At 31.5% G+C, this 12,646-nt stretch overlaps 2 protein-coding genes across 2 annotated transcripts; one reads left to right on the top strand and one right to left on the bottom strand.

Annotated features, from left to right (window-relative positions):
- Positions 1-3,531: 3,531 nt before the first annotated feature.
- LOC105162558 (thiosulfate sulfurtransferase 16, chloroplastic) lies at positions 3,532-4,891 on the top strand. The gene is made up of 4 exons (XM_011080617.3): positions 3,532-3,896; positions 4,010-4,154; positions 4,254-4,307; positions 4,655-4,891. The coding sequence occupies exons 1-4, from the start codon at positions 3,649-3,651 to the stop codon at positions 4,745-4,747; spliced, it is 540 nt and encodes a 179-aa protein (XP_011078919.1). The 5' UTR covers positions 3,532-3,648; the 3' UTR covers positions 4,748-4,891.
- Positions 4,892-5,778: 887 nt separating this feature from the next.
- LOC105162547 (long-chain-alcohol oxidase FAO4A) lies at positions 5,779-11,663 on the bottom strand. The gene is made up of 3 exons (XM_011080607.3): positions 11,442-11,663; positions 9,676-9,945; positions 5,779-7,810 (listed from the first exon to the last, which is right to left on the bottom strand). The coding sequence occupies exons 1-3, from the start codon at positions 11,616-11,618 to the stop codon at positions 5,990-5,992; spliced, it is 2,268 nt and encodes a 755-aa protein (XP_011078909.1). The 5' UTR covers positions 11,619-11,663; the 3' UTR covers positions 5,779-5,989.
- Between the last annotated feature and the right edge of the window lie 983 nt (positions 11,664-12,646).

The following is a 12,646-nucleotide window of genomic DNA, read 5'->3' as shown; positions in this document are numbered from 1 at the left end:
TAGAATGCACTATGTACATTAATGATAGGTACAAAATGGAAAGGGGAATTGTATCCACCAACCCTCTTCCATTTACAAGTCAAATACTTACACTCTCATAAATCCTCTACTTGGAGATATATATCATGGACTAAATTATGTTGATTTTTTTTTTTTTATCTTTTGGGTATAGATAATATTAATATTTTTTTAAGTTAGGTTTAAATATACAAATATTTTTTTATTTTTTTTAAAATTATAAATACATCTTTTGAGAGAGTCGGCCAATGTTAGTGTAACGTTCTTTACAGAAATTTGTGTAAGTTTTTTACACCGAATAAAAGTGTATTTGTAATTATAATTAGATCTTCAGTATATATGTGTCATTTAATTGTTTTTAGTGACAACTTTTATGCATATTTGTTTGTTACTAATTCTTGTTATATAATAACAATATTTATAAAATAAAGTCACTATAATTAAAATTAAAATAAAAATTCTTGCTGCTAAATATATATATATATAATTAGTATCAATATTATAATTATCATTTTCTTTCTTTCTTTTTTCTTTTTTTTGGTCGCTAATCTTTTCTTTTTTTGTAGTTATAAGATCATACATTTTATAAAATACTTTTAAAATTTATAAGATGTCAATTTCTATTTTAAGAATATGTTTGCAAGTGTTCTTAATTAGTGTCGCGTTTGTTAAGATTTTAAAAATAAGTTAAAAATTTTAAATTAATTTTTTTATAAAAAAATATAAGAATTTATGTGTTCCCCATCTTATTTTTATAGTTTTTAAACTCTTTATCCAAAAAATTTATCGAATATTTTGTAACACCTTAATTATAAAGTTTCCAATATTTTATAAGACAGTTTTAAAGACTTATAACCCCACGAAAACCCCTCTAAATCTCTACCTTCTCAAGCAAATTGGGTGGAAGCATCAGAATAATTACAATATTTGATTATGATTAATTGCTATAGTTAATAATAAATAATGGTAGCACATAATTATTAATTACGGTCACACAATAGTTGTTGGTCGTAGTTTTTGCGAGGATGGTTAAAACATTTGCTATGGCTAAAAGCCGTGACTACTAACTTTTTCATGGTAAAGAAAATAGTTTTTTGTATCGATTTTATTTAACTGTAGTTAATAGTAGTCACCTACCATGATAATTAGTCATAGCATCTAATATTGTAATCAATAGTAATTTTTTTTATTGGAGTAATTAGGCTAAAAAATTAACCAAATTACTTGATATTCGATTGAAATTGATCTATTAAAGCTCGTCTAAACTCAATCTGTTAAAGTCAACAAACCAACTTTGACCAAAAAAATTTATTCGACAAACTTTTGAACATGGTTCAAGCTCGATTCGATTAATATAAATAAGAAAATATGCATAAAAATATTAAATTATTCAAACTCGATGCGTGTTTGATTCAGTTAAAACTCGTTTAAGCTGGATTAGATCAATAATCAAACAAAATTCAACTACAATTCTTAAAGTTCGATAATTATTCAAATAAATTTGAACAATGATGCATTCGATTCGATTCGAATCATTTGCGGCCTAGGAGTAGTAATAAAAATAAAGGGGCCGAAAAAGTGAAGTTCCATGACAACACTATAATATAACAAAAAATACCATACCTAATCAGCCACAATTGTTTAACAAAAGAGATGAGTTTAAGCACTGACATGATAAACATTACTTGATTGTTTATAGTAACAATTAGTGGTACAAATTAACATATATACTTGTACATTGTCACATCCCACGCATATATAGTCCTTTTTATGATGGGATTATATATACATATATATATATATATATATATGATATCCAAAAGGGCACTACTGATGAGCAACTTTACAATGTAAAACCCTAAAAAACTGTATGCTAACATCTGTCCCTTTCTCTCTTAAGTGATTGATTTGATTATTGTTTAGAACTTTGTGTAGTAATGGAGTGAGCATATAGGAGAATCACAAGGGATCCATTATACTTGGCTGCCTGTTCATACCTACATTACTTGATGTTTGTGCAAGAATTGATGGATTGGAAGCAATTAATGTTGTTTGTACACGTGAAATTCTATATGTAAGATGTAAATTTCTTGTCCACAAATGGATGTTGATGTAAGAACAAGTGGCGTTAAATGTTAAAAAATACGGTTGATATTGATTAATTACCGTCACATTATGGTAATTATTAGTTGTTTTTTTTTTAAAATAAGGTCAAAATATTTGCTACAACTGAAAACTGTAACAAATATTTTGACGGTAGGTAAAATAATAGTGAATGTTAATTAACGGTGGTCAAATTTACGTAGCCTCATCAATTTTGTTACTTCGTAATAGATAATATTGATTTACTATAAATTTTCAACCTTAGTGATTTATAATATAAAAAATAATCAATCTTTCTAGAAGGTTTTATTCGATGGAATTTTTTTTATTAGTATTTTCACAATAGATAAATGCTAATTAAAAAATATATTAAAATATCAATTAAATTAATTGTGTACACTTAAAATTTTTAAGAAATTAAATGTGAATAGAAAAAATTAATATAATTGATAATTAATATATATTTTTACAAATGTCATCATTTGATTCATTTACAAAATGCCTACTCGAAACTCGTCGACAAATGAAAGCATATTTTTTGAATTGGGGTTACAAAGTATGGATTTGCTTACAACAAAACCCTAATTGAAATATTTGGAGAGTGGAGAATATTGTTTTGGGCTGTCTTATTTTTGTATTGTTAGAAAAATAAAATTGGATCAAGCTTAGGGTCCATGATCATTTAACCCTGGAAACGGCCCATGAGATTTTGGTCCATATGCACAAATACCACCAGATCACCACCTGCTCTGCAATTCAAGTCGAATGCAGCAAATGGAAGCGCTCTTGTTTCTGCGAAAAAGCGAAATCGATTAAATTAATTAATAATAATTAAAAAAAATAGTTTTCATCATATAAAAGAAACACATAACATAATATTATCAGCTAATCCAAATATAGTTTCATTTTCGCATAGTGATTTATACAAAATAAAAAAACAAATTTTCCATTAAAAGGTAAAAATTAAAAATGAAAAAGGTAAATTACAACCACAATTTATGAAATTTGACATAATTACGAATACCCCATCATTGTTTGAAAATTACAAATATTCCATAATATTTGATGAATTATGTAATCTATAGTATATGAAATTATCAATTTTGTCATTACTGTATTTTTTCCTTTCTTTAAAAAATTTGACAGGGTGGATAAAAATTATATATATAAAAAAATAATCCACTTAACCCATAAAAAATTAAAAAAATAAATAAAATAGGGCATTTTGATCGGTTAAAAAAAATTAACGAATTAGAGTAATTGTTAAAATAAAAAAATACAGATGATTTTCAAAATAATAAAAAAAAATTCCAAATATGGAGGGATGTGGTTGTAATTTACTGAAACGAAAAACAAAAGCCGAGCAACCCATAGCTAGTTTTGGAGTAAAACTGTGAGTAGTTGGGTCAGAAAAACAACAGGAAAGCGAAAACAGAGGGCAGCACAAGAAATGTCGGGAGCTGGTATGGTTCGGTGCAAAACAGGGTATTGGGTGCGGGATCAGAAGGTGTGGTGTATATTAAGGATATGATATGCCGATTAGTTTTGATGATCATCAACTCAACCTTAGAAATAAAGAAATTAATTACCAGTATGGGCGCATTTAAGGTTGTTTTCCACTGCGGAATAGGATTCCTTGTCGCTTTGCTTCTTTTCTCCAGTTCAGCTGCTGCTGCTGCTGATGATAATGATCAGGTTGTCACTATTGATGTGCACGCAGCAGCTAAACTCCTCCTCCATCACCATCACCCTCTTCATCTCTATCTTGATGTCAGGTCTAAATATGATCAGGGGTTCCTTGTATATTAATTATGTCATGTTATTTCTATTTTGTCCTTTTTTTTCTGTCTGAATTTTAATTGTCATAAACTCTATCAACTTAAAACAGGACTCAAGAAGAATTCAAGAATGGTCAGTTGGAGAATTCCTTCAACATTCCATACATGCTTAATACTTCTCAAGGTATGGTGAAGAACCCTATATTTGTGGACCAAGTTCTGTCCCTGTGTGCCAAGGAAGATCATCTTATTGTGGTAATTACATCTATTTGGAATAGTCATTTAAGATCATTATTACAGTGTTGTTATGTACAGCATCGGAATTTATAGTTAAGAATGTTAATGTATCTGCAGGGCTGCAAAAGTGGTGTCAGGTCTTTCTATGCAACCACTGATCTTCTCAATTCAGTAAGTTTTGATTCTTTTACCAATTTGCACTCAATTTCATTGTTTTGATTTAGATAAAGTTTGGTATTTTGAGGCTTCAATATAGGAGATCATAAAATATATCAAATATATCTTCATGATTTTTCTGCCTGACATGACAAAAAAAAAAAAAAAAACAGTCATATATGACAACGTGCAAAATTACGAGAGAAAATTGACATATATATAAAAAAAAATAGATGATAAAATATAAAAATTAGCATAATTGGAACGGAAAAAAATGTAATTTACCCTTGAAATATTTTCTTCAAATTCTTTCATCAGATCTAAATCCACAAATCAACTGCATATTTCTGCAAATTGAGCAGGGATTCAAGCATGTATACAACATGGGAGGAGGATACATTGCCTGGACCCAGAACGGATATGATGTTAAGAAGCCACACACCGATGAACTGTAGCTGCAAGAAAAGAATATACCTCATTTTATGACAACATGTTGTACGTACGTGTGATTTTGTAAGAATACTAGTTCATTCACATCAAACACTATGTACATATAATTATTAGTTTTTGACAAATTAATATTGCATATTATTTGTAAAGCGATGTGTATAAAATCAATATTAGCGGTATATTATAGAAAATATTTTATATATGTAGCATTTGTATTTCAAATACAATACAATATATAATTACATAATATTCATTCCATATATAATTCTCGAATTTTGGTTTGGAAGCATTGAATGAAGCTATTTTTTTTTCCCTTTTACATGTATATATATATATAGGTAACAAGTTTACATATATACAATAAATGATCCCTAATTAAGCCGTGTTTAAAATATCATCACTAAAGTTTATATATATTTTGTTTCAATAAAGTCTCTCAATTAGCTTTCTGGCCAGAAAATATAATTTTTTTAAGATAAAAATGGATGATTTAAGTTGAAATTTTGCACTTCACTCTCCTAAATCTTGAAATTTGTCAAGAAAATTGTAATTTTAATCCAAAAAAAAAATAATAATTTACAATACTAGTCCCATATTTTCTGAATAGCTATATTAATTTCATATTTCAAAAAATATTGCAAAATTACTCTCAAATGTTGCAAAGTAACGTTGCAAATTGTTTGATGGTGGAACTAACTTCACCACGTTTGAAAGCTCCCTTAAATCATGTCTAACAAAGTTTCAATAGTATATATTCGAATTGGCTAAAATGGTTCAGCTCAATTTTAGGAAAGAATCCTACGACATTAACAGAACGGCTAAAACGCCTGTAAGTTGACATAATTACAATACTTTCCTTTTACAATTAAACCTGGAAATTTCCGGTTAACATAATTAACGTACAAATTAAAATAGTTTCCTCTTACAATTAAACCTGAAAAATAGTTAACAAAATTAGAGTACACAAATTAAAATACTTTTCAATTACATTTGATTTTGAATCGAATCAGTACTTTATATTTTTTTTTCATGAGTATGTGCTAACTGAAAAAGACATGTCATTACCACGTGCATTGACACGTCATTATTGTATCAACAAGCTCGAATTCAAACATGGTGTTCAAGTTACACAACCAGACATGATATTTCGTACATCATATTATTGTATCAACAAGCTCAAACTCAAACATTTTATTACAACTTCCAAATCATGTTTGCTCCTAAGAGTAGACATCAAATACTGCTCTCTACATTATCTTCTTCGGCTCAAGAATTTGAAGAACTGATTGTGCAATGCAATAAGCAGTGGCCTGAACAGTCACCATAGGATTCACTCCCAACGCAGTAGGAAAAACACTAGAATCGGCCACGAAAAGCCCCTCCACCTCCCAAGTCTCTCCCTTTGGGTTAACCACTGAGCCCTTTGGATCCACTCCCATTCTGCAGCTCCCCATCTGATGTGCCGAAGCTATAGGGGCCGACAGTTTTTGCAATGGCCTTAAACTCTCCTCTTTCACAAACCTCTCAAATTCTTTCTCACTGGCTTGCTTCACTTTCAAGACCCGTCCCGTGCTGTGATGAGTCCCAATTTCCTCAGCGCCAGCAGCTGCCAATATCCTCATACATTTCTCCAATCCTTTACTTAGATTTTCTTGATCAAAATCCTCCAGTTTGTAGCTTATGTCAGTCTCTGAAGTTATCACCCCCGACCCTTTATCTCTGGCCAGTGCAAATACATGAGCAGTCCTGGAAAACTTAACCATCCTGTTTTTCATGTCTATGCCTGAAATCCATGGCATTAGTAAAGAAAATATTCCAGGATGCAGTGATGGAGTCTGTATTATAGCCCCATAACCCGACGTTTCAAAATTTGCTACGACTTTTGACATTGCTGTTATTATGCCTCCTTCATAACTTCTCTTTTCTGGTGCAGGCCATGCATCAGGTGAAGGGTCAGGAAAGTAGCCCCATGCCATTACCACTGGATGAATGTGAAAGTTCTTGCCAACATTTGGATTCTTTAAGCCACTCCTTTTCAGCAGGGCTGGAGTGCAGATTGCACCTGATGCAACAACGGTTACGTCTGACTCCACGATGCCTATTTCTCTCCCGAATGGAGTGTCGAATGCAAAAGCAACCCCAATAGCCCTTTTCTTGCCATTGATGTCGTCTGTGATCACTTTTATGGCTTCACATGTAGGCAGAATAGCACCATTTCCTGATTCAACCAGATCCACCAGCCATGTCTCTGAGGTACCTTTCTTCCTACCATCTTTACAGCCAAAACAGCACCAACCGCAGTAATGATCTGAAGGAGCGTTGCACGGGACAGTCTCCACAGGATACCCCAAATTCTCACACCCTTTTCTCAAGATCATGTTGTTGAATCCTTCATGCTCAACTTCTGATTGAACTCCCATTTTTTGGCATACAACATCCAAGGCCTGCTGATAGACTTCACTACCGAATAACTCTAGCTCGTGTTTTTCACTCCATTCTCTCATGACGTGAGATGGGGTGCGAATTGAGGCCGACCAATTTATTGTTGATCCTCCACCTACTGTTGATCCTGCAACAATCAGAACGTCTAGATTATCGGTCACTAACATACCATTCCCAAGGTACATTTGATCCATTGCTTCCCCTTCAAGAAGTGAAAGATTTGTTCTTGCAAAATAGCTTCCTTTTTCTAGCACAAGCACTTTGTGGCCGGCGTTTGCAAGAACCCCTGCCACGACTCCACCACCGGAGCCAGAACCAACTACTACTGCATCACATTTGACAATGAATGATGGATTTAAGGACATTAGTCGTCTGTTCCTTGAATGCGGTGTGGAGACAGGAAAGCCTAAGCTCTGTAGTTTGTGAAGGGCTTCTTCCCTTGATTGGTCCAAGTTGATGATGCCTTTGTAAAGTGGTCCAAACAACTCATCTTGACTTGCACCATCTTCTTTCTCTTCACATTCTTGTGGTCCACTAGTCTTGAGTATTCGAGTCTTGGCGCAGCCCGGATCCGGCCCGCAGTAGCCTATTGCTTTCCATGAGAGGTTCTCACCCTTCTCATTCACCTGAGACATCATCAATGCAAAACATGCAGCTACATTTTCATTTCAACATAGGAGAATCGATCGAGTGATTAGAACATGGAAAAAGTAGTGTTGACAAACAGATGATACATAGAATAGCTTCTATATTGATCACAAGACCACGTAACTCTGTGGCTCAGGTATCTCAGCATTTGCCGAACCTCACCTAAAATTGGCATTTTTAATGTAAAGAAGAATACTAAAAAAAGATTAAACCGCAACTAGCTCTCATGGAATTTGACATAGTTATAAATACCCTCTCATTATTTGCAAAGTTATTAAAAATTCCTGATTCTAATAGTCGTTTAACAACTAGTCTAATTTATTAGTTTTTATTAGATTTTTATCCATTTTTTATGGTGAATTGAATAAACTACCCTTGTGGACCATAATTTGTATTTTATTAATTTTTAAAATTCTATAGACTAAGTGGATAATTCTTTTATAATTTTTTAAAATTTTCCATCCACGTCCAATATATATATATATATATATATATATTTACAAATTTTCAAGTTTTTTAAAAAAATTAAAAATGCAACAAGGGTAAAATTGACAACTCCATACTTTCATCAAATATCAGAGGTATGAGTAATTTTTTAAATAATAAAAAAGTATTTATAATTATGTCAAATATTAATGGAAATTACTGTAATTTTCTTAAAAAAATATCATTAGCTAATTACGAAAAACACCCTCATTTAAGAAAATTATGTTGATACGACCCATATATAGTTATCTATTTTACAATAGATATGTTTCCGTCGACAATCCGACTTTTAGGGATAAAATTGAATTCTTACCAGAGCAACTGGTCCTAACTATCAAGTAGAGACAAAAGACAACCGTCTGGATATTTGAATCGTACATTAATGTTCTTGGGCCAAATCCCATTAACTCCAGCCGGTGGATTATATGTACCGCTACCAGCGCCATCAACTTGGCAACCACTGCCTCTAGATGCCAAGTTATTGCACAATGATTTCACTCGCTACGTAATTATTTCCAACCATGTATGTCCTAACTTGTATTTATTCAAGCATCTATGCCCTTCCAAAAATCTAACCCAGCTCGAGTTCTGGTTAAATTTAAATTAATTATAAAATAAATATAAGATATTAGATATATGATTCATATATAATGATCAATTAACATGACAAGTATATTATAGTAACTTTGTGATTGATTTGATTCGAATGATCATAATTTGAATAAAATTTTCTTATACCCCACGACTTGTACCTACTCGTGCTGATCTATGTAGGCTAGGCTGCTTATATCCTAGGCAAGTTTAGAAACATCTTAGAATACATGTATTCTCCATGCTAGAAGGCTGAAAAATAGGGTAGGAACGGGTAGGAAGTTTTTGAGTGGATCGGGGGACAGCCCCCTCAGAAATTCATATTGCACTAAGTGATCATTAATGATTGTCACATAACCCTCATTTATTTATTAAATATGTAAAGGTTCATGTAATATTTACAAAAGCAAGACAATTTTGACTCTTCAGAATTTTTTTGAATCTCAGACAATTGTAGTTACGAATTTACATATATCCAACAATATAAGTAATTTTATCACCCAACTCATCGTAAAATTAAGAATGAAAACACACACACACGTTGCCTCGCATGTTGTCCCTAATTTGAGTGAGCATTTTTTAAATTTATCATGGATAGTCTCTATAAAAAAAAAATAATATTAGTAACAAAACACTAGGTGACAATTTTAAAGTTTATACTAAATATATATATATATATATATAAAGTGACAGCAATTTCGACTTTGTCACAATATATAGATAATTAGTTAGATATGTTGAGTTACAATAAATATATTAAAATTACCTGAGTGAAAAATAGGAGTAGAGTAAAGAATTTGAGAGCAGTAAAGAGGATCCTGAGGAGAAGGAAATTGCTGGTGGACCATGACCGCAGTATTTGTTCTCTTTCCTCATATGGTACCTCTGAAAATGTCTGAAAATACGGAAATTTTGGACATAAACTTTTTCTCCCACATAGTACGAAAGTACCTATTCTTGTGGACAGCAACCCTACTGCCAATCTTCCCAAGTAAATCTTAGGATGTTCTATTTTTCCTCCAAGTAGTTCAGCAACCTGCCAATCATGAATTCAGAAAACGGAAAATAAAATGAAAAATTACTGTAAGCTTTGGCGAAATTAATTACTTTTGTGACAAAATGCTATAACTTTATTAGCTATGATAGATATAACATTGCCTATTATTATTATTATTTTCAGAAAAATGCCTAGAGGTATGACGAAAAATAAACCAAAAGACAATTTTGCTCTCAAAGAATATGAAAAACCCCAAACATTTTAGAGTTCACGCCTTTTTATTTGGTCCCGTTCCACCTGACTGGACAACCCATTTGTCATTTGATGATCCCCAACCCATTCAACGAATATAAAGACATGTGGCCCACACACATAAACTGCTATAAATATTTTGGAGGTTCATTTCACAGGTGTATGTATGTATTTATTACTACTAGATTGCACACCTCAATTTGTATAACCTCGGGCTGAAAACTAACTTAAGTTTCGGTAGGTTTTAGTTAAGGGCTGCCTGAACTAGCCTAACGTCTTGTGTACTCATTTGGATCGAGGTAATCACTTGCGCTCGTGCTCCGTGAAGTTGCCAGATACTTGCTAGTCACCATCTAGCTAGTCGTTCGAGGACCTCGACCCAAATCATACCCATTACAGCTACATTGATTTGATCAAAATAAAGTCATGTTACAATGAATTGAGAAATAAATACCCACAATTTAATACTTATTATTATTGTTGATCCACGTAAAATATGTAGGGATAACTACAGTGACATCCTCTACCTACTAAATTGTAATTATTAGATTACAGAAATCACAATAATATTATCTTGAAAATCATTAACTTGTACCCTCCATCAGTAATTATTTTGTTACCTTGAGAAGGTGTTATTATGAAAATATAATTAACTATCAAGAAAAATGATTGAGATTAAATATATATATATATATATATATATCATTGGCAGAATTAAGGTGCACTATACAAAAATAATTAAATAGCTACGAAAAATAAAATTCTTGATTAATAATTCATTGTTAATGATGATTAGCAACGAATTCACTATTTTGCAAAGAATATATATCCTTGCTATTAGCTTTATTTCTATGTTTGCGCAATAATTAATATATATAGGGAAAAATGTTGCCCCGTAATTTGAGAAATAGGCAAAAAAACCTCTATAAAAAATAAAATAATAAATTACCCTCTAATGTTTTGGAAAAAGAAGCATACATAGGGAGATAATTTGCTTCATTTTTTTAAACACAGAGAGGTAATTTGCTAATTTCTTTTTCATAGGGGGTATTTGCTCATTTCAGGGTTAAATTAAATTTAACCCAATATATATGTAGAGAGAGAGAGAGAACGTCATCAATAATTAGATTATAAATTCACAAAATTACTCGAATAACACAAGTGATTTCTGCAATGTAACCATTATATAATAATTAAACGAAAAAAAAAAAAAACAGATGTAGACAGAAGGCAGAAGAGAAGAAGGCAGTGAGTAATTAATTGTTATATATATATATAATTACATGGTGTGGAGTTGCGGTCATGGAAGCTGATGTTTGATAGAATTGGCGGTGGAAGGATGGATGAAGCTGACCATCAACATCTACGGAGGGCAACAAGGTGTCGCATAAAGCACTCAGCGCTTCCATTTGCCCGCATGAAAAGTGCGAGCTTTTGTAAACACGACTCTTCCCGGCCATCTTCTGAGAGAGAGAGAGAGAGAGAGAGAGAGTTGGAGAGAGCACATAAAATGGCGCCCAGTATCATATATATAGGTGCATGACTTGGTTGAGAGAGGGAGAGATGATAATGGAGTCATCTGTAAAGAATTAATGAGCATTCATGAATGCTAGCTAGTGCATGAAAGGCAATAGGGTTCTCTCTCCCCTTGCTTTTCCACATCAACAATATTTATTCACATCTCTACACCAAAAATGTTACTATTTTAATAATTATTCTTGTTGATTTTTTTTACTTTTAGAAAATGAAAAAAAAATATTATTTTAAATTAAGCAATATGTTATTATTATATTTACAAGAATTTCAAAATTTTCACTATTCATATAAAATAATTTTATCATATTCGCCATACAAAAACATAAAAAAACAAAAAGTTCCTTTCGCCTAAAAAGGGATTAAAATGAGAAAAATACACTTAAATTGATCATCTACCCTCTAGAAAGTCCAAATCTGGCCACAATTTTTGTACGAAAATGACCAGAAAGACAAAATTGAAACAAAAATTATGAGGACGTTGAACGTCAAGAAATGAACTTAAAAAATTAAAATAATTTTACTAAAAACTCAAGGGACCAATTATACTAAACCCTCATTTTATTTTTTGTTTTATCTATAATATATAAAAAAGTAAGTTATTTCTCACTCACAACTGACTATTTATGATACCATAATATCAAATTTTAATTATCAATTAAACCCTTAAATATTTGTATCAATATAACTACTTATATATTTTAAATAATACACCTCATTTTTTAACCGCTATCATATTTATTTATTCTCCATTTTCTCTCATGTTAATAACTTGATCAATTTTAAGACATGTAATGATTTACATTTTCAAAACCCCCCTAGTGTTAATTAATGATCTGATTATATGCGTATAAATATTGCATGCCATGGTGGCTAGTAAAAATTAAAAGCCACTTCTCACTTATAATTGATAATTTATGGCACCGTAATACTAATTTTTTTTAAAAATATCAAT

This window comes from Sesamum indicum, linkage group LG1 (genome assembly GCF_026168435.1).
Source record: "Sesamum indicum cultivar Baizhima isolate 11 linkage group LG1, ASM2616843v1, whole genome shotgun sequence".
NCBI classification, from domain to species: domain Eukaryota; kingdom Viridiplantae; phylum Streptophyta; class Magnoliopsida; order Lamiales; family Pedaliaceae; genus Sesamum; species Sesamum indicum.
Note: the sequence above shows the minus strand (reverse complement) of the source record. Positions and strands in the feature narration are given on the sequence as shown.

Coding starts and splice junctions, on each gene's coding strand:
- LOC105162547 (XM_011080607.3), bottom strand. CDS start 11,618: ATGGCCGGGAAGAGTCGTGTTTACAAAAGCTCGCACTTTTCATGCGGG. Junction 9,946..11,441: donor TGACCGCAACTCCACACCAT/GTAATTATATAT, acceptor CATGATTGGCAG/GTTGCTGAACTACTTGGAGG. Junction 7,811..9,675: donor TACTCCTATTTTTCACTCAG/GTAATTTTAATA, acceptor ATGATGTCTCAG/GTGAATGAGAAGGGTGAGAA.
- LOC105162558 (XM_011080617.3), top strand. CDS start 3,649: ATGATATGCCGATTAGTTTTGATGATCATCAACTCAACCTTAGAAATA. Junction 3,897..4,009: donor CATCTCTATCTTGATGTCAG/GTCTAAATATGA, acceptor AACTTAAAACAG/GACTCAAGAAGAATTCAAGA. Junction 4,308..4,654: donor CCACTGATCTTCTCAATTCA/GTAAGTTTTGAT, acceptor CAAATTGAGCAG/GGATTCAAGCATGTATACAA.